Source organism: Eleutherodactylus coqui, chromosome 9 (assembly GCF_035609145.1).
Source record: "Eleutherodactylus coqui strain aEleCoq1 chromosome 9, aEleCoq1.hap1, whole genome shotgun sequence".
Lineage (NCBI taxonomy): Eukaryota > Metazoa > Chordata > Amphibia > Anura > Eleutherodactylidae > Eleutherodactylus > Eleutherodactylus coqui.
In genome coordinates this window covers 41,697,541-41,720,095 of record NC_089845.1, presented here as the reverse complement: position 1 = coordinate 41,720,095, position 22,555 = coordinate 41,697,541, and the positions used below count along the sequence as shown (strand labels likewise).

General features: G+C 42.0%; 1 protein-coding gene across 1 annotated transcript in view; it reads right to left on the bottom strand.

Annotated features, from left to right (window-relative positions):
• Positions 1-247: 247 nt before the first annotated feature.
• Positions 248-22,555, bottom strand: part of NQO2 (N-ribosyldihydronicotinamide:quinone dehydrogenase 2) — a 34,909-nt gene continuing 12,601 nt past the window's right edge. The window contains exons 2-6 of the mRNA XM_066578934.1: positions 18,145-18,309; positions 8,719-8,849; positions 5,735-5,848; positions 3,093-3,194; positions 248-452 (exon numbers count right to left, since the gene is read on the bottom strand). Of these exons, the coding sequence (XP_066435031.1) occupies positions 279-452; positions 3,093-3,194; positions 5,735-5,848; positions 8,719-8,849; positions 18,145-18,309 (686 nt within the window). The 3' untranslated portion in view covers positions 248-278. The remainder of the gene's footprint in view (positions 453-3,092; positions 3,195-5,734; positions 5,849-8,718; positions 8,850-18,144; positions 18,310-22,555) is intronic.

The window sequence follows — 22,555 nt, the reverse complement described above, 5'->3', positions numbered from 1 at the left end:
GCAGGGAAGGGCTTATATATTTAAGCCCTTCCCGACAATTCATCCTGCGCTCGCCCGCAGCGCATTGCTTTCAATGGAGCCGGCTGTATTGCCGGCTCCATTGAATGCAATGTGCTGGACAGCTCCGGCCCGTTTCTAATGAAACGCGGCTAGGAGCAGATTTTCGGGCGATTTTTGGGCATCGGTCACGCGATTTGCGGATGCGCATCCGTCATGCGATCCGCAAATCGCGCGAAAAAAAGCCCGTGTGACGAAGGCCTCACAGAAGCACCAAATATCTAGTGGAAGTACCAAGGCGGTGTACAATCTATAGGATTTTCATCCCAAATGTTCTCTAGTCTGTGGGCCCATTTATTCAGCATTTCTTTTCTTCTGTCTTCACTCACATACTCTGGTGCATAGGATATTTGAGGAGCAAGGACTTGAAATCCACAGAAGTGCATTATGCCATGCTGAGGGATGCAAAAGTGAATATAATTAACATGTAGACTTTATTTTCTGATTTGCAACTATATATATCTATATATCTATATATCTATACATATACACATATACATATATATACATATATATATATATATATATATATATATATATATATATATACATACACACACACACACACACATATACATACACACATATACACACACACACATAAAATATTCAGTTTTTATACCTGAGCCGTTACACAAAGTTTAACCCCTTGAGTGGCGGGTTTCCTACCCCCCTGTGTGCCCATCAGGGCAGGTTTTTTAAAAGGGCCAATCATTTAATTTCAACTAATTTTGCAGTCGCGTTCCAAGAGCCATAACTTTTTCATTTTCCCATTGACACGGCCATGTGAGGGCTTGTTTTTTGCTGGAGAAGTTGTATTTTTTGATGGCATCATTTTTAGGTATATATAATGTATTGCATAACTTTTGTGAAAAAATTTGTAGGGAGATTAGGGAAAAAAAGTAATACAAGGTAAATCACCCTCCTTTTGCCATATCTATAATAAAAAAATCTAAATCATAAAAGAAAAATACATATTCAGTATCACCGCGTCCGTAAATGTCTGATCTATCAAAATAGTGAATTTTTTACCCCCCACGGTGAACGTAATCCAAAAAAAAAAAGAACGCCAGAAATGCACTTTTTCAGTCATCCTGTCTCCCAGAAAAAATGCAATAAAAAGCAATCAAAAAGTCGTATGTATTCCAAAATGGTACCAACGTTAACTACAGGACGTCCCGCAAAAAAATGAGCCCTTGTTCAAGTACGTCGATGGAAAAATAAAAAAGTTATTTCGCGCAGAAGATGCAGCAGAAAATAATTAAAAAAAATTAAATGTCTGAAAAAAAATACAAGTGCTATAGTAAAAAAAAGTATACACCATTTGGTATCGTAGCAATCATACTGACCCGTAGAATAAAGTTATCAGGTCATTTTTGTTGCAGTTTGTGTGCCGTAGAAACAAAACGCACTGAAGGATGGTGGAATGTCATTTTTCTTTCATTTTACTCCACTTAGATTTTTGTAAAAGTTTTTCAGTACATTATATGGTACTTTAAATGGCACCATTGAAAAATATAACTCATTCTGCAAAAAACAAGCCCTCAGACAGCGACGTTGATGGATAAATAAAGGAGTTATGATTTTTTAAACGGGGGAGGAAAAAAAGAAATGGGGAAAGAAGAAAAAAAGGGACTGTGTCAGTAAGGGGTTAAATAATGTACTAACTTCCTTCTCTGGGTCATTACAACGCAGGGATACCACATGTCTAATTTTATTTTGAATTTTTCACAAAGTAAAGGGAGACAAGTGTTTTTAATTTTATTTATTTTTTATAATTTTTTACTTTTTTTTAAACTTTTTTTTTATTTTTGGCCCTTTAGGGGACTTCCACAGAGACCCATCAGGACTCCCTGATCACATTCTGGGGGGTCCCATGGTGACAGTCCTTTACATGCTGCAGTCACATAGACTGCAGCATGTAAAGGGTTAACACAGGAAGAGATCGGAGGTTTTCTCTGATCTCTGCTGTAAGAGCTGGTACCTAGCTGTCCTCTGACAGCCAAGCACCAGCTCTCCCTGCAACAGAGACCATCGGCTTGCTTCTGACAAGCCGATGGGCTCTATAGCAACCTGTATATCGGCAATATCTTCCTGCTTCTCAATGTCCTGCTTTGTTCTCTGTGGGACTGTGCAGGCAGAGCACAATGCCACAGCTTGTGGCATTGTGCTCTGCAGCTCCCATAGTGATACATAGCCTGGAAATCTTCCGGGCTATATCGCTATGGGACGTGGAGCTCATCCTGGAAAATTTCCAGGCAAGCCACTCAAGGGGTTAAAGCCAATTTTCTATGAGCCAAATATGGACACAAAAAATGCGCCTGTATTATGCTAATGTGAAATTGACTAAGGGCTCATGTCCACGGGCAAAATAAGAATTAAAATCCGCAGCGGATCCGCACCCCATAGGGATGCATTGACCACCCGCGGGGTAGATAAATACCCGTGGATGGTCAATAAAAGTGATTTAAAAAAAAAAATAGAGCATGAAAAAATCTGGACCATGCTCCATTTTCGTGCGGGTCTCCCGCGGGGACGGCTCCCGCGGGCTTCTATTGAAGCCTATGGAAGCTGTCCGGATCCGCGGGACACAAAAATCATATTTTACTTACACGCTCCGGTTCTTCTCTTCGGCGCCGTGCCATGTTCTCTCAGTCGCGGCCGGATCATTTTGCTTCGGCCCGGCGCATGCGCGGGGCACGTCACCGACGTCATCATGCAGATCCGCCAAGCCGAAGAATGAAGATCCGGCCGTGACGAGAGAAGATGACGCCGCCGCGAAGAGAAGAAACGGAGCGGATGGGAGGTGAGTTAATTCTTATTTATTCTCCTTTTCAGCGCTCATGTCCGCGGGGCAGGAGGGACCCGCTGCAGATTCTCCATGGAGAATCTGCAGCGGATCTGATTTTCCCCGTGGACATGAGGCCTAAAGATCCTGTACTATTGTCAAGTGTAATGCAGATATCATGCAATGTACTTCTTTAGATTCTGCTACATAAGGTATATTGGATATATATTCATTTGCAAATACTTACTTGAATAGGCCAAAGAAGGTATCGGATGTCACCACTTTTGCCTTCTTTACTGAACATATCTTCTGTTCCACCAGTCGTAAATGAAAGTAATGCTCTTTTACCCTGGGCAACACAGAAATTAGAGCATACAATTAATTTGTGTTACAAATAATTTAGACTTTACCTACAACGTCCTTCTTTTATTGTCATCATGACAGAACATGAGTCAACAGTGTGATGCAGTACCAAAAAAGGCAAAATCAATTTTGGGATGTATTAAGAAAATTATAGACTCTAGATCACGTGAGGTAATTATACCCCTCTATTCTTCCTCCTCAGGGCAGCTTGCTGGTTTCAAATCTGGTGACATTGATAGGTTGCAATCCTGCATGGTGCACTACACATATCATGTGGTCTGACATCTTGTATTTGACTTTCTTGTGCAGGAATTAACACTAAGCAACCACCCCCCTCATTATAAAGATGGGTGTGAGTGGTTGTCTTATCAGTGTCATCACATGTGTCTGTTTTTGGCTCCTCCATATATCAGTCTGGACTTTGCATGTTTGTGGGATATGTGGTTTGTATGCCTTCCCTCTTGTATCAATGTATCAGTGAGTATGTGGCCGCTTTCTATAATTTTTTATTTTTTTTAATTAGAGCATACAATTAATTTGTGTTACAAATTATTTAGACTTTCACTTACAATGTCCTTCTTTTATTGTCATCATGACTGAACTTGAGTCAACAGTGTGATGCAGTAGCAAAAAAAGGCAAACTCAATTGTGGGATGTATTAAGAAAAGCATAGAGTCTAGATCACGTGAGGTCATTATCCCCCTCTACTCTTCCTTGGCCAAATCTCATCTGGTATACTGTGTCAAGTTCTGGACATTCCAATTTTAAAAAGACACTGACAAACTGGAGCAAGTTCAGAGAAGTGTTACCAAGATGGTAAGCGGTCTGCAAATCATGTCCTATGAGGAACAGTTAAAGGATCTGGGAATGTTTATCTTGCAAAAAAAGGCTAAGAGGAGGCTTAATAGCCGTCTACAAATATTTGCTTGATACTGTCAAAGCTGTTACTGGTATGGATATGACATAACTGAAAGAAGCAGTGCAAAACCGAAAAACATGGAGGGGGCTCGTCTTTAGGGTCACTAAGGGTCGTGAACAACTAAACGGCTAACAACAATAACACAAATATCTGAAGGACTGTCACACTGCAGAGGAATCAGCCCTGTTCTCATTTGCACAAGGAAAGACTAGAAGCAATGGGATGAAACTGAGAGGGAGGAACCCAGATTAGATATTAGACAGTGAGGGTGATCAATGAGTGGAACAGGTTACCACGGGAGGTGGTGAGTTCTGCTTCAATGGAAGTCTACAAACAGACTGGATAGACATCTGTCTGGAATGATTTAATGATCCTGCATTGAGCGGGGGGTTGGACCCGATGACCCTGGAGGTCCCTTCCAGCGCTACCATTCTATGGTTCTATGATCATATCTTTTCACTTAGTCGCTGAATACCCTAATACTGAAATTGAATGTTGCAGAAATGACCAAATCACGTGAAGTAGTATAACCAAAAGCGAACCTTTACTAACTTTAAAAACTTCAGGGTCACCAGTACAAAATGATAGAAAAAGGTAGAGCAATAATACAAAAAAAAAATACTCCTGCCAAATATTGCTTTAAAGCCTATAGATTATTCAATGATCTATAAATGCAGCAGGTCAGATTAACATATGTGATTGCACCTATACCCTTTCATGGAATATTCTAAAATTTGCTGCATTTTTGGCTTAATGTTGCATCAAATTTTAGACTTATTTATGTAATACACGCACCAAAAAGGAAAATCCATTGCCCCTCAGTCACCAAGAAGAATGGATTAATGGGAAAGGGGCATGGCTAAGGCCCCCTGTCCACAGACGAGGCGGAATATCACTACCGATAGAGCTCCCGGGAGCCGGGGAGAGAATTGTGAGTTCTCTGCGGTGAGCCTATCTGACAGATAGGCTGACCGTGGAAAATTGCAGCAAATCGCAGCATGCTGCGATTTGAGTCCCGCGAGCGCAGAATCGCTATGATTCTCCGCTCATGGACAGGGGGCTGCGCTTTCCATAGCGACGCTAGGGAAAGCATGCACTGCGTTACTCGTGACCGGAATGAGTAATGCAATGCAAGATTACCCGTGGACAGGAGCCCTTAAATGTGACTGTGTGCCAAAATTGCTGCATACTAACAGATACAAGTCAGCTAAAAGTGTCTAAATAAAGATGCATGAAATGTATCATCCAGCATTAGTCACTGTGATCTAGGTTTATACTATTAGACATGAGTGGTAAACATGTTGAAGCGCTTTTGAGTCATTTTTTTGTATCTTCTGTTGTTTTTTTCTATCGACTCCTCTATAAGACTTCACAAAAGCCAGAAGAAAGGAGTTCTCAAAATGTCACAAAAAAGAAAAGGAAAAAAACACCACTAAAACGCTTATAACAAACAGCTATGAAAAACTCTTTTACATGCGTTTGAATACAGTGCACAACTAATGCGGTATCTGCAACATAAATATATCTGGATGCCACCTATCCACACTGAAAGACACATATACACACTATATATCGTGAGGCAATATAGTTGTACTGGCATAGCATACCCCAAGTAATCCAGTGTCATAACAGCGTGGGATGTCGAAGGCAAAGCCTTGTACAAAGCACCGATCTATCCAGCCCTTCATGATTGCCGGGAAACTGAACCAGTACAAGGGAAACTGAAAACAAACAGGCACAATGAGGCTGAATACACAGAGCAGTTTGAGGCTTTTTTGCAGCAATTTTTTCATAATGTTCATTTGTAGGTCAAAAACACTTTGGCCAAAAGTTACTATAAAGGACTACAGTGAAATATACAGACCACTAGATGAGAAGTATTTTGGTTTGTGGCATTGTGGGTGCTTTTTTTGCCCAAAGTGCAGCATGTGCTGAATAAGACAGTTTTTTGTGTTTTCAGCACTTTTTGAAATCCTTGTGAAAGATTACATGGATTTCTAGCATTTGTACAAGCGTTTTTGCTGTTGGTTGCTTTCATTTTGTTACATTTCTACCGAATTTTTTGACAATATTTTTCTGACAATTTTCAAGTCCTATAGGAATCCTATGGAAAAAAGCTACCACAAAACTTAAAACCACCACAAGCTCCAAAAATGGCAAAAACAAAAATGTTGTGTATATAGGCTTTTCAATATTTTGCCATAGATTCTAAAGTAACAGACTGCTACATTTTTTACCCAAAAAACTCTTTCAAATGGCTATTCAACTAAGGCCGGCTTCACACGGCACCCCCCAGAGACCCCAAACTTACCTCTGGATCCGTCGTCCCACGTCCCACATGACGCTTCGGCGCGAATGCGCAATAGAGCACGTGGCGCGTCGCAGCATCATGTGACGCGCCGGCCTCGTCAAATGACGCGGCGGCGGTAGGCGGAGAAGTGGTTTCACGCTATCTTCCGCTGTGCTACAGCGGAAGATAGCGTGACGGACGGCTTCCATTAACTGCAATGGAAGCCGTCCGCGCGTACACCCGCGGCAAATAGAGCATGCCGCGGGTGAGGACGGGTGATTTTACGGTGCGGAATTCTGCGGTGGCATTGGGCTATTAGGTTCAATAGAACCTAATAGCAGTGGGCAACACAGCGGATTTCCGCCGCGTATTACGTGGCGGAAATCCGTCCGTGGGAAGAAGGCCCAATAGGACAGCAGAGAAAAAAAATGCTTACACAAAATGTAGTAATAATATTAAGAAAAAATGTCAACCCCCCCCCCCCCCCCCATGGAACTGAGGGCGTTTCACATGACACATGAGTGGAGAGAAAATATAAATTGAAAGATTTGCAGTACTTCCATATTTTGGACCCACTCCTGGTCTTGGCTCACAAAAAACTGAGCACTAAAACTGTCATGTGAAAACACCTTAGCTTTAAGAAAATTGCTTGAAGTACAATAGCTTTTTAAAAACACAGATTTTTTTTTTGAAGGAACCCTATGTGATAATACATTTTGGCAAAGTTAAAGGGGTTATCCCAATATCTGACATGATCCCCCCTATTGGGGATAACTTCTGATTTTGGGATAACCCCTATAAATTTACATAATGATATGAACACCTCTAGACTGTAATTCTACAGTATATGTTAAAGTAAATTACTCTGTGCTAAACCGGTTCCACAACTACTATTCTTGGTTCTTCTACAAGCCACCCATGGAAGTCAGGCAGCAGCCTCTTGGCTGGAATCACATGCAATTTTTTGGGAGTTCACACACAGTGAAATGCAGGCAGCAATACACAATGCAGTATAAGTGACGGAGGTTTTAACAAAAGACCATTCAATCACAGCAAAAAAAATCTGAAGAAGTGAAAAATAGAATACACTCCGAATTTGAGAATCAGCAGCACGCTCTATATGTTGCTGAAATGCCATTAATTTTCAATGCGGAATTCATCCATTGAATTCAATGAGTAAATCCTGCAGTGAAAATCCGAACCAAAATCCACATCAAAATCTGCAGGTGCCTTTTGGTGCGAATTTAGACCTTGATGTGTGATTCCACCTTTTGTGACAATTTTTTATGTTGTTTTTTAAAACCACATTAGAAATCAGTGGTTAATCCGCATATTTTGATGTGTGCTTTGCTGATTTCTAATGTGGTTTTAAAAGTGGAATCCGCATGGAAAAATCTAAGTCAGATTCTACCGTGTGAAGATATCTATACGGAAAGACTTTCTTCTCCTTTCTTTTGTATCTGTAACTGAGCTTAGCATAAAAAACTGCATCAAAAATTTCGGATTTGCATAAAGAAGCGATATACCACTTCTTCATGTGGATCTGCACATGGATTTTGCCCATTGACAGGGCTAAGTCTACAAGTGGATCCACAGCAAAACATACGTTCAGAAATATGTGGCTTAGCCGTGGACTTCTGCCATGGTTTTAGGGACGGAATCTGCATCGGATATAGGTGAATATACAGTTAGGGTATTTTCTCTAACACAGACTGTTAAGCTTTGAAGGGAAATGCTTCACAAAAGGTATGTAGGAGGCAGGGGCGTAGCTAAAGGCTCATGGACCCGGGTGCAAAAGCTTATCTTGGGGACCCTCAACTTTTTTTTAACCCCTGGAGGTACATTTTAACCTCATCAGACACATTATACAGTATAAAAGACAATAGATCCTGGTGGTTTCAGTGTGATTTTATGACAGGGGAAAGTGTATGTGAACAGCCCATAAGTGATGATCACCTTATTATGATCTGCCAAATGATGGAGCCAAGAAAGATGCTTGGCTACTATTTTATTTATTTTAGTTTAGCACCAACTTATTCTGCAGCGCATTCAGGTAATTTATTACCCCCTCCCCCCCACCAAGCTGGGTACTCATTTTACCGACATTGGAAAGATGGGATGCTGAGTCAACCTTGAGCCGGCTACCTGAACAATTCAGGGATTGAACTCGCAACCTTCAGGTCGTGAGAGAGAGCTTAGGACTACATTTCTGCTGCCTTAACACTTAACTACATTTTCTTTACTGTACATACATGACAGTGCCCTAAAAGTCATAAAATCTAAAGTTAAATCTTAAATTACCTGGAAGATCACAAGATCGGCTTCTTGAATTTTTTTCTGTTCCTTAAGGATATCCTCACATAAGCAGCCTTTCTTAAAAGCTTCCATTGTTTCCATTCCATAGCTGAAATGCTGAGGATTACATAGGTCTCCTGTTAATAAGAAATATACATTGCAAAAGCCCCATTGTGAGAAATGAGAACTAGATTTGGATTGGATATTATGGCAATGCATTTACTTTATTTATTTTATTTTTTTTATTAATCAAGTTTTTATAAAACTTTTATAAAATTTATAGTTGGATTGGCAATTACTAATCTAAGGTAGAATTTCCTGGTATGTTTTAGTAATATTGAATAGATCAATAATCCGTATTTTTAAAAAATGGTAATAAATATTGTCCTATATTAGTATATATTATTATTAATCTATGTCTTGAAAAATAAAAAAGAGCCCATTTCCCCCTTCTCTCCATACAGTGTAGAAAACAGAGTTCTGTTCAAGAAACGCATAATTTATTGATCTGCCTGCACCATCCAATTGTCTTTGCACTGTTGGAAGAAGTTGTGCTCTGTTCTATGTATGGTGCGGAGGAGAAACTCCATGTACAGAGTGAACTAGAGCATTACTTTTTTAATAAATATGAATTGCAAAAACCTTATTTCTACTAAAATTGCCACTTAGAAAATGTAGAAATCCAGGAGCTGTGCTCGTGCCACCGCTTTCGGGTTCCAGCTGTATTATACAGCCATTACACCATTCTAACAGCTGGGATTGGAAATAACACTAATCATCACCCTTCAACCCCTTAGACCACATCGTCAGTACTGTCCATGACATCTACAGTAATTGGTTATTTAAATCCGGGGAGCTCCCTCTATAATCCCTTTGCCCCCATGCAGTGTGATCGTAGAGTGCTGAGAAGTTCTCATGGCACCCGGGGCCTAATAAAATGACTGTCAGCATTATGCTGATGAGCATAATACACCGCTATATAGAAGTATTTCAGTTTTCAATATTCTATTCTTCCCAAGACAATATTGAGCTGGTCAGAGTAGGTTATTGTAATCTTGCACATCATAATTACACACAATATTAACAACAATCTCTCTTTAATCAAAACAGGTGACAAAAAGGAAGAGAGGAGAGAGAGAAAGACAAAAGAAGAGAAAAAGGAAAGACTTCTGTGGACTCCCAGATACTCTAGAAATAGGTGCTGTGTAGGTTTTAAATGGAAGAGTTGCCTCCAATTTCTTGTTCCAAATACACACAGTGTCCTGGAAGTGAGATTTAATTTTATCTTGTATTATAAGGTAGTGTGGCAATAAAACTTACCTAGGTTTTAAAAAAGTGTTCTAGCAGCCCTAAACTGTTCTTCAACTATATCAATAGTAAAAAGATTGAAAACGAAAAGTGTTGGACCTTTAAAAAATAATGAAGGATAAATTGTAGAGGTTGATGAGGAGAAAGCAAATCTGTTAAACAGTTTTTCCACAAGTGTATTCACTCAAGAAAATGAAATGTCCGGTGAAATGCGGAGTGACAAAGTAAACTCTCTAGTGACCAGTCTAACCAAGGAAGAAGTACAGAGATGCCTTAAAAAGAGGACAGAATGTAGTGGCAAATAGAATTAGATAAACTGGGGGGCTTGGGCAGAAAAGTTGCAGAGGAGGTTTAACACTGATAACTGTAATGTTCTGCACATGGCCAGAGGAAGTACATGTCACCATTACATACTAAATGGGAGAACACTAAGTAACCCTGACATGGAAAAGGACTTGAGATTTTTAATTAACTGTAAACTTAACTGGAGCAACCAGTGTCAGGCAGCTGCTGCCAAGGCGAATAGCATCCTCGGGTGAATTAAGAGGTATAGGGGCACATAACAAGAACATTGTTCTTCCTCTTTATAAGTCACTGGTCAGACCACACATAGAATATTGTTGACAGTTTGGGGCACCGGTACTCAAGAATAACGATGTATAAATATATCAGGGAACAATACAGAGATCTCTCCCATCATCTATTTATACCAAGGACTATGACTGTAACAAGAGGGTGCGCTCTACTTCTAGAGGAAAGAAGGTTTCTACACCACATAATAGGAGGTTCTTTACTGTAAGAGCAGTGAGACTATGGAACGCTGTCTGAGGAGGGGTGATGTCGAACTCACTAAAAGAGTTTAAGAGCAGTCGGGACGCCTTTCTTGAGAATAATAATATTACATGTTATAGTCACTAGTTACTTCAAGAGGGTTGTAGATCCAGTAATTTATTCCGATTGCCAGATTGGAGTCAGGAAGGATTTTATTTTTTTCCCCTTAAAATGAGAAAAATCAACTTCTGCCTTTTGGGCTTTCTTTTTTGCCTTCCTCTGAATCAACACCGGGTGCCAACAAGCTGAACTAGATTAATTTATGTCTTTTTTCAGCCTTACACACTATGTTGTTATGTTGTTATATTTTGTTTCTTCTTCTTGGTTTCTACTCAATCCATCCTAAAGAGTTTCTCCAAAAAACGCTTGCATTAATAAGCATGTGGAGAGATCCAAGGCTGGAAAACATCGCTTTTTGCATCAGCAGAGACCAAATGCTGAAGCTTTCTAGCCCCTTTCAAGCATTTACCATTTTGTTGGACCTATGCATCCAAAAATGTCCAATTGTATATAATAGGAGACCAAACTGACTAAAAGGCCCATTTAGACACAACAATAATCACTCAAAATTCGCTCAAAAGCCGTCTTTTGAGCGATAATCGTTGTGTATAACTGCACTGACATCGTGAAGTTTTCATTAAGCATTCGCTCATAGTTGTCCTTCAGCATGCTGACAGATCAGCGATCAGTTATCAGGAGTTCACAGCGGGATACAGCTTATACTATTGTTTCAGCTGTATCCCGCTACCTGAACACAGGCACGGTACGAAGAACACAGCAGTCCAGCTGTGTTCTTCATACTCAACACGGAGCTCACAGCTGTATACCAGCGGAGCGCTCCGTGAATAGCCGGGGTATGAAGAACACAGCGGTCCAGCTGTGTTCTTCATCCCCCGCTCGGAGTGCTCGGCTGTATAACAGCTGAGGGATAAATACTTATTTTCCGGCCTCTTGTTGGTGATATATAAGATCTATGTAGGATCTTCATGGTCATCTGCTTTTTTTAACAGATCCGATCTAGTGAATTGTGGTATGGCTGATCTTTAGCCAGAAAGGCTTGTAGTCTTCGTGTTGTAGATAACTGGGGCGTACATTTATTTATAATGGGTCAACTTTTGGCCTCTGGTAAAATGTAGAGTTTAGAGAACAGTGAAAGATTTGGTTCCACCCGGATTTTGACATTATGTGGAGGGACTTACATACATAACTTATCTTGTCTGAAGAGAAAGTTCATTTTCTTTTTATCCGTGGGACTGAGAAAAAGTTAAAATAATCACAAGAGATAAAATAACTTTGGGATTTCAATCACTTTAAGCAGGCACGCCCTACCTATAAAAGGTGAGCCAAAACTTTTTCAAAGTCAGGGTTGATCTTTAAATCTTGAACATAGGATGTTAGTTGCGTATAAGCCTGTTGGTGATGTGGCAAGCTCTATTCCTAAATATAAAACTTTTAAATACTTTATAGGAAGTGAGGATGCCCATATTGGTTGAGGTGGCCCTTTCAACATTAGCTAAGATTTAGTGTAGAACCACTCGGAGGCCTGACCTTTGGTAAGTCTTGTAAAATTATGGAGAGTGTTTTTCTAGGAGACGTAAGCAGTAGTAGTAGGTCATCGGCACATGCTGCTAATTTATTTAAGCTATGAGCTACGATGATCCCTTCATAGCGAGATGAGTGTTCAATATGTCTTGGTAAGGGGTTGGTTTAAAGGCTGAAAAGCAACGGTACAGGGAGCAATATTGTTATGTTTCTTTGAGTAGGTCTACAGGCGGTGAATTTTACTCATTTATCATCAGAGAAGTATAGCCTCCTTCATTAATGTGTTGTATAGGTTATAAAATGTGGGCCAAAGTTGCATCTAGGTAAATTAGTATAAAGGAAGGGCCACAAGACTTGATCAAAGGGCTTCTGGGCATCCAAACTAAAAAGCATAATTGGGGGTATGTCATGATTTTGTATGTTAACTGTGGCCGTAACAGTTTTTGGAGTATTTTTGTTTGCCTGTCTTGTTGAGAAAACCCTGCTGAGTATTTATCAATATTGGAGGGAGAATTAATTGCAGTCTAGTGGCTATAGTTTTTGATAGCATTATTGGACCAAGATTATGAGATCCTATTGGGTGATAAGAGTCAAGGAGCATCAGTTTTTTTCCCGGGTTAGGGATAAGAATAGTTCCTCGCTTTGGTGAATATATCTATTGTTATGGAGTGTTGGAAATCTAGGTTATAAAGTTTGGTTAAGTAAGGAATTAAGAAGCATTTTAAAATCTTTGGGAATCTAGCATGGCCTGTGGTTTTCTTAGTGAATTGCCTGATGCAATGATCTCTTGGCCTAGAAAATTTTTTGATGACTAGATAGGATAGATAGATTTAAAGGGGTTGTCCCGCGAAAGCAAGTGGGGGTATACACTTCCGTATGGCCATATTAATGCACTTTGTAATATACATCGTGCATTAAATATGAGCCATACAGAAGTTATTCACTTACCTGCTCCGTTGCTAGCGTCCACGTCTCCATGGTGCCGTCTAGTTTCATCGTCTAATCGCCGGATTAGACGCGCTTGCGCAGATGGGTTTTTTCCCTTCGGCTCTCTCCGGCAGCAGCGGCGTTCTGGCTCCACCCCCTGTACGCATCATCGCGTAGCTCCACCCCCGTCACATGTGCCGATTCCAGCCAATCAACCGCCAAGCCATCTTGGTAGGGAGCAGACGCTCCTGGAGCACATATCACATTAAAAATGCAACTATATCACCTTCAGGTACAGATGTAAAGAAAAAAAAATAATGAACAAACCCCTTTGTAAACAACAGACCAAAACTAATAACTAGAAGGACGCCCGTGAGGCGTACCCAACCATAAAGAGTTGATTGATAGCGCATGATGATCTGTTCAGGAAAAAGTCAGCTCTCCGTGGATAAAGCAAAGTAGAAGAGGCCCCTTCTGTTGAGGCCTGGCCACTACAATTCAGGTTGTGGGTTCTGCCTTCCGTTTTGTCTTAGTCTTCCAAAGTGGCAAGATTGGTCTCAGGTCGTCAGTAGAGCTAGTTGGTGGGGGGAGCTGATTTGATAGGAGGCCAAGTTGAAGGAGAAGAGATTCACCTTCTGTGATGGAGTTGAAGCCATATTGCTTATTGCTGTAGGAAAAAAGCAAAGACGAAAAGGAAAGGACCATCGATAGCAAATGTCTCTATTTGACAAAGCAAGAGGGGCTTCAGCGCCCTGCGCCTCTGTATTGTCCCTGGGGGAATATCAGTGAAAATTTGAACCTCATGTCCTTCGATGGTGATGGAACTTCTAGCTCTGGAAGCTTGGATGGCCTTCTCTTTAATAGAGTAGTAGTGAGGTTTCACATGATATCTTGCGGGGGACCATCTTTACACTGTGCCGCTAGAGCCCAGTGGGCTCCATCCAGTTCCATATGGAAAGATGCAATGTATGGAATAAGAGATTGGAGGAGTTCAGCGACAGCTTTTGGTTTATCTTCTGGACCTGTTTAAGGTGCAATTAAGTGGAATTTTGGACTTCCTGCGGCCTCCTCTGGCCATTTACACAAAAAGAGAATGGCAGGTGAATTGAAGCGATGGGTTACATTAAATTCTCAAAGCTGACGCTATTGATAGCTGAATGTGACAGTGCGGAACAAGGCAGCTCTGTGACTACATGGCCACAGTAGGTGGCTGCGTGGGAGGACCCGAAACGAGTGGTGTGATGTTAGGTGGATCCCACCAGGTTTAGAATTTGCTGACAGGTCTGCAGTTATTTATTTGCTTTGCCTGGGATGAGATACTGCCGCAGTGACAAACAGTCGTCTTCCTTTATGTATGGCAGAATTTAATTGTAGCAACTAAACTATTCACCACTAGGTGGCGATCGTCATTTAGAAACAGCAGGGGAAGCTAGAAGAAGGGCAGAGCTGCCAGCAATTGAATGACCCCAGATTTCAGATGGTCCTGCAGGTAATAGATTTTAGTCTGTAAGTGATATTTTAGTCCTTGTTGTAAGGATTTAGATGAAGATGGAGCTGTGCTCTGCAGCTTCACCAAATCGAGATATATATTTTGAGATTTTTGGGTCAAATTTGGATTTTAGTCAAGGCTATTGTAGAGAAAGGCACAACCTGTTTGATAAGCCAGAACAAGGTTTTGGGCATCGTTATCCGAAGAGTTGCCAGTTGGCCGTTCAGTGGATATTGTACATCATACCGTTGTTATTGCAAATCTGGTCGGTCACGGCTACTCTCCTTCAATATGCAAGATAAAAGCTCGGGCTCACCAATACCTGCTCTTCACATTCCTTAGATGACTGTGATGCAGGGCATGGGAGGAGCATGGGTTCGGAGTGCACTTTGTGCAATTTGAAGTATGAGGGCATGAAGAAACTCAAATCCAGGATAGCAGAACATCCTGCACAGCAGTTCTAGGCCTCATGCCCACGGCTGGGTCCGATTCTGACTGCGAGTTCTCGCAGCGGAATCAGATACGGCGCCCCCCAGAGACCCTATACTCACCTGTCCAGATCCGCTGCGCGTGCCTCGGCCGGCGTGCATGCACAGTGCAGCGCATGATGTGCCACTGCTATGACACAATTCACGCAATACTTACACAGTGCTCACTGCGGAAGTATCGTGGAATGGACAGCTTCCATTGCAGTCAATGGAAGCCGTCCGTGCAATTTTCGGCACAGAATAGAACATGCTGTGATTCTCTCCTGCAAGCGGAAAAATCGCAGTTGATTTCCGCTGGTGGGCAGGTGAGAAACGTTTAACCTAGCATGTCTATGGACGGTCATTGCTGCGGAATTTGCAGCAGGTGTCTGGCCGCAAATTCCGCAGCGAAAAAATGTCCGTGGGCATTCAGCCTAAAGCATAGGTGGACGGGGCTTATTCTTTAAGTCCAAATGTGGGCTCTCCCTCTTATTACGGCATAAAGCCTATTTGATACAGCAGGTAAATGCTAGATACCTCCGCAGTCTTAATTACAGAAACAATTTGATGTTTTTATATTGATGTTTCATATTGACTTGATATCCTAATAGGATAATATGCATCATGTGACCTTCTACATTGTTTCTAATTGGTTGGCTTTGTTTTTAATGTGTTGTGTGTGCATTTTAATTTTGCTATGACTAAAAGCGCCATACTCTTGAAACTTGTAGGAAATGAGTTCATATTGATTTTTAGCCATTACATTTTAATCGCATGTGATTAATACAGAAGAATACATATTTTTAATTTTTTTTTAAGGTGCTGGAAAAACTTTCTTCAACATTGACTGTTACTTTATGTCATGTTAGGGGTGTGTTGGAGTGGTCATTTGTGCCGTCAATGGGAGCAATCCCGTTTGGAGCACCTCTTAAGCTATCAGTAATCTGTTATTAGAAGAGAATAAGCAAATAAGGGAGATAGACCAATACCTCTACAGCACCACCTATTGGAAGGCAGCATTCCTGCAAGTCAATGTTAGACTCTTTATACAAGCCTTGTAACAATGACTGGGAATTGCATATTACCCAGAGGAGCATGAATGGCCTTATAAGTCACTTCACTCACTCACCGCCTAGGAGAAAAGATAGCTTAGAAGAGAATAAGTCATTTTGGGAATTACTTGAGTAAGAGTGACCTCTGGTGGAGAGGTTCAGGCAGTATTGACTAGTATTAGAGCCTGTGATGTATGTTGGTTAATTGCTATAAGCGCTAAGTGTTCAATATTATTATGGGAGTTCTGGCACTTTAATTTTGTTGTTTATATGAGAATAAGAGGCTCAGGGGCCCTCCCCCCATCTTTACCTCTACCCATAACTTAAAGCTCCTGGGGCTCAATGCAAAACCTGTAACAGGGCCCCCAACTATAATTCATAGTACTGGGCTCCCTATATGGAGAGGAGAGAACTTATGGGCCTCCTAAGGACCCTGGGCCCCGGGTACAAGTGAAATCCCTATAGGTACGCCACTGACTAGAGACAATGATTTATTTCAGCTTTTATTTCTCTCATCACATTCTCAGTGGTTGGAGGTTTACATACATGTGGTTAGCATTTGGTAGCATTGCCTTTGACCCTTTCCAATCCAATTTGTATCCTGGTTTTCCTAGGGGGCTTACACTTTTTCTGCCATTTTACAACGGCGCTATCTGCTGGCTAAAGCCAGTACTGCATGAGGTGACACGTTGGATAGACTCCGACAGCAGAGAGGCTGGCAATATACAGTAAGAGAACCCCGATGGATGTCTTCCAACATCGGAGCTGTACAGCCTTAAATCATAATGTCTTCAGACGTCAGACAGTGGATTGGAAAGGGTTAAATTGTCTAACTTGGATCAGACGTTTCAGGTAGTCTGCCATAATAACTTTTGGCCCATTCCTGACAGACCTGTTGTAACTGAGTCAGTCTGTAGGCTTCCTAACTTGCACACACTTTTTCAATGCTGCACATAGATTTTCTATGGGACTGAGGTCAGGACTTTGTGATGGCCACACCATTACCTTTCCTATGTTGTCCTTAAATGGTCCCTGTTACATCCCTACAGCACCATAAATACCTTATGGTGCTGTTAGGGGCCATGATAGGGAGGCGGGTGATGTATTTTTTTTTATATATTCACCCGCTCCCGCAATTTATGGGAGAGTTCGTGCACACAGGAATTTAATAAAAGTCAGATTTTTTGCGGCGCGCCGACTTCACCGGGTGACGATGCTGGATCACGGAAGTGGGGGAGTGTAAAAAAAATAAATACATCACACGGTTTTCCTACGTTCTCCTCTGAAATAATAAGAGGGTGAATGTAATAAAAGTTAATAAGTTATATTTACACCAAAATGTCTTATTGAAATATAAAACACCCTGCAAAGCTAAGCTCCACCCTGCCCACTCACATTGCTGGCTGCGGACAAGGGGCGGGAAGAGGGTGGCATCTTAGCCCCGCCCCCACCTGCCCCTTCCTATTGCAAATAGCGGGAGTGGAGGAGTGGGGCAGAGAGTCGGTGAGGGGGAGGGAAGACAGCTAAGATGGTAGCGTATATCGGCTGGACGTGATACGGTGGCCAATATACGCTCCTGTGAATAAGCCCCTAGGCTGAAGAAAGTTTGTTAACAACATTGGGCTTTAAATTTGGGGCTGTTGTCCCGCTGCAGAATAAATTTGGAGTCAGACACCTTCCAATTTTGGAAAAAAAATTCTCACTTTGCAGCATTTTTTCCCACACCTGCCTAGTTTTGCGCGGTACTGTATGTTTTTTGAATCATTCCATCAACTACATCCAGTTTCCAAGATCTTAATCATCACACAAGAGTCACCTGTGATGTCATTTCTGGTTGCTGCTGCATTGAACTTCATTGCGTACAGGTCAGAGACGGTAACGCTGCATCCCATCTCACTTAGAACATCAACTGCAATGTTCTTTAAGGAACCGTTCATGGACTTCGGCTCCTGGTGAGCATACACAATCAGAACGCTCCTGCCTGTGGAGGAAAATAAAAGGATAGAGAGATTTTAAAAAAAACAAAAAAAACAAAAAACTTTCTTACAAGCAAGAAAACACTGAGGTATCGCTGCAGTATACAAAAACAACAAAAAACACCCGCCTTTATTTTTTGATGGTACAGCTGTTTTTATGGGTCTGCTTTGTGCAATTTTACCAGTTTAGATAGTTTTTAACCGTATTGAGCTGCTCTGCAATAATATTATTATGGGTTTTTTTCTCAAGAATTTTCCAATGCAACATTTTATAAACAAAAACCAATAAAAATATGTATGCGCAATGAGGTATGGTTCGGGCATTTGTGAATAAAATGGTGAAAGAAACAATAAGCTTGTTTTGTTGTATACTCAAATTTCAGTTCAAAGGAGACCACATAAAATAATGGAGTATAAACTTTCCCATGCCTCAGAAACGTTTTCAATCTTGGATTCCTTGAGCATTAAAGATTCCACATAATCCGTCCTGAATAGAAATGACAATCTCATAAAGATAACCCCTTTTGAAGATTGAGGCCCGCCCCGTGATCGTCCTTCTCCTCTTTCCAAATAAGGATTGACAACTTTCTCCATATGCACCTTAACATGGAGAAACCTACTAATCAGCGGCTGAAATCAGAGTGTCCCTATACCATGCTGCCAGTAGAGAAGGATCCATAAGGGACCTGGCAGGTTCTCTTTAAAAGGTTATCTGGTTTAAAAAAAAGGAATGCAAGGGCTGCAGCTTCCACTGTCCTCCCATTCTTTGTAGGTATGTGGACACCATGTAACCTATACCCCCAATCAGTGGCTGCAACGGCCATATCCCCATGCTACTGACATCATGAAGTACATGGGACTGCAGGAGCTGTGGTGTTATACCACCGGGGCGGATAGTAGGTGAGCAGTGTTTTTTTCCCCCTGCTTTTACCCATTCGCTGCCATTTTTCATTTTCATTTTTAAACTGGATAACCCCTTTAAAATGAAAGAAAAAAAAAAAACACCTAAAGGAGGTCTCACACGATTGGATTTGTTCAAATAAGTGTTTCTTTGGACGAAAAGGCATGTAACAATAATCAAGCCAGAAGTGCATCACATGCATTGGTACAATCAATACGTATACATACTTTTTGATGCGCCCACTTTCCCACTCCACTACCTCGCCTCCGTGGAGTTCGTTGCTGGCCCGCCTCCGCCCAACCTTTTTCTTTTAACTAACAAAATTCAATCCCACCTCAAGGTAGGGGTCAGCGAGGTGGGATAGAGAGAAACAAAGAGAAAAACTAAAAAGAATTAAACAAGGAAGAGGCTCCGGGGAGCCCATAGGGGGATTCGGGGGGGTGGGGATGGGGTGTGGGTGGTCTGGGAAATAGGTTATGCCCACATGTTAGAGACCGACTTGCGTGAGCCTTATGATCTGGTTAGGCATCTCCACGGGTGGGTGGGTTCCGGTATCATCACATCTGATATCCCCTGCGCCAAAGAGAGAGCAATGTGGCCCGTTCGGCTCGCGAGAGGCTGTCAGAATATTGAGTGCTTACGACGCATTTGTCGTCCTGGAAATCCAGTCCCCCAGACCAGGGGACGACCTAAAGTCTAACCATGGCCTCCATGTTGCGTAAAACTTCTCAACCGTAGCATCCTCCTTTGCCCTCATCTCCTCAAATCTGGCCAGCGTGTTCACTGCCTCGACCCAGTGGACACGATTGGATTTGAATTGCGAATACCGCGATTACCGTCCACACAGACAATACGCGTTAATATGTGGCCATTGAAATGCATGGACTTTCACTGGTTCACTTAAACATCACCTCTCCAGCGCTGTCTCCCCAGAAGCTGGCAGTCAGTTGCTTGAAATTCTCCTACATAGCTTCCTGGTCAGGACTTTGAAAATCCCCGCCTCCAGACAACTCTGCCTCCGATTGGTTTCCGAGCACGCGGCTCAGCCAATCAGAGCCAGCACTGGAGGAACTAATCACAGCCATTCAATAAATTAATGAATGGCTGTGATTGGCTCATCAAGCGCCAGCTCTGATTTTCTGAGCCACAACACTCAGAAACCAATCACAGCCAGCCCTTCCTCCAGGTAGGGATTTTGATTCTCTAATCCAGGAAGGGCTGGCAGAAGACTGAAAACAAGTGTCGGGGAGCTTCAGGGAGGAAGATGGACCGGAGATGACGGCATCTCTTAGGTGATGTATTATTATTTAACGGTTTTTTTACTGCAGCTAGGGCTTATTTTCAGGGTAGGGTTTATATTTCACCCCCCTCGAAAAACTCCGCACGTGATGCTACAGACTCACATAGTTAAACAAAAACATTGCCTCAGGAAGAGAATCAAGCTAGGGTGGGAGTTCTCTTGGTTTGTCTGCACTGCTCACATCATGCTCTAGGTCACACCCAAAGACATATTCTTGTGCATGGAAGTCCATGTCTAGTACTTCACCTAACAGGAAGTGGAGGAGGGCAGTGGTTCATGTTGCCCATAGGAGTCTATGAAGAATGGAGAGGGAGGAGGAAGATGACAAAAAAGAGGCTCAGAGACTGCAGCAGATAACTAGTAATTGATTTACAGCTACTGAAATAACATCACTGCTCAGTAAATACCATAGCAGCAGTTTTCACCCCTCCCAACTCAAAGAAAACTAAAAATTAGAGATGCAGTCTGCCAATGGAAAAACTGGTGATAAATGCAGAATATGAGTTATTTAAAGGCCAGAAATTCTGCTATTCCTCATGAATACACAGACAGCAGCTTATCCTGGAAAGTCATCTGAAAGTGAATTTATGTTTTAAAAGGAACGTGTCATCAACTTTGAGAATCATAAAGTACATTATGGGGCACAAAGGTGAGGGATCCGAGTCCAAGGAGCTATGTTTCATATGCATCAGGTGTCCTGGTCCACCTCTGTGTCCCCACGAAGTTGGCGTGCACACAGCTGAAGTAATTAATTACTTTTCAAACAAAACACAATGGTGTTCAAGGGTGGGAAATCCCTTAAAGGCGCAGAGCACATACTTCATATTATAGGCTGACGTTAGAGCAAAAGCAAAATACAGTATGTGAGGGTATATGTATATATTGCCATATGTTTTTTATGCTTTTATACCTGTATGCAAGTTCTATTCAAAGTTAAAATGAGAAAAACTTATATGTCGCCTTACATCAGATATTCCAAACGTTTGCAAGGCTGAGAGAGATGTGTCCAGAAATTCAGAGATGATACAGAACCGAACACGAAGGCCGTGTGCTTGGCTGTTTTCCCAGAAGCGCCATATCTAGATAACGACTGTTCAACTACGTATATAACTTTCACTGTCTCAGGCCGGAAATCCGGACTTCCCATATATGGTTATGCGGTGAATTTGAGCCAATGAGCCCATCACCCATTCCTAGTGATGAGACCAAAGGGTATAAGATCCCATGTAATCTGTAATAAAGGGCGCAGTCATGTCCCCGTGTGAGGAACTATACCAGACCTCCGTGTGTGGTGTCTCTTCTTTACCACCGGCAGCGGGGCATTGGGGTGGGCCTGATTGGTGCTGTACGCAGAATTTTCCCTGACAATGGCGCCCAACAAAGGTGGGATGGTAAAACCGGAGCCGTGCAGCGCAGTCCACCCGGATCCACGCCACGGGGAAGCCGTCCTGCTGCAAAGCGAGCCTGATCAACTCACAGAACTCCAGGTAAGACCAGCATATATTTATGTTGTGTTTTACACTGAGAGTCTTGCAGCAGGAGGGACTATCTGTGTTTTGTGACCGGACGGGTTGGGTTAAGAGTTCTACACGGTAACTCGTGGGCTTCGGGTTTGCCATCACGGACCACTGACCGTGATAAGCGCACCAATCGCTCACCAAGGGACTAGTCATTAGTCTATTTGTTGCTGAAGTCCATAGTGTTTTTAACGATAGTGGAGATTGTTTGTTGTATCTGCAGAATTTTTTTTCTCTTTCTTTTCATTTAGTCTCATAAGAGAAGGGACCCTCGGTTGTTTTTCCAGTATATAAGGGGCTAATAATTTGATTTAAGAGGGATGCATTTAGTGAGACAGGCTTCATAGGAGAAGGGACTATCGGTTGTTTTGCCTTATATATGGGGCTAACGATTTGATTTCAGAGAGATGCATTCTGTGAGGCTGGTTCCATAGGAGAAGGGACCCTCGGTTGTTTTGCCAGTATATAAGGGGCTGACAATTTGGTTTAAGAGGGATGCATTCTATGGAGCGTGTTATTATTATCATTGTTGT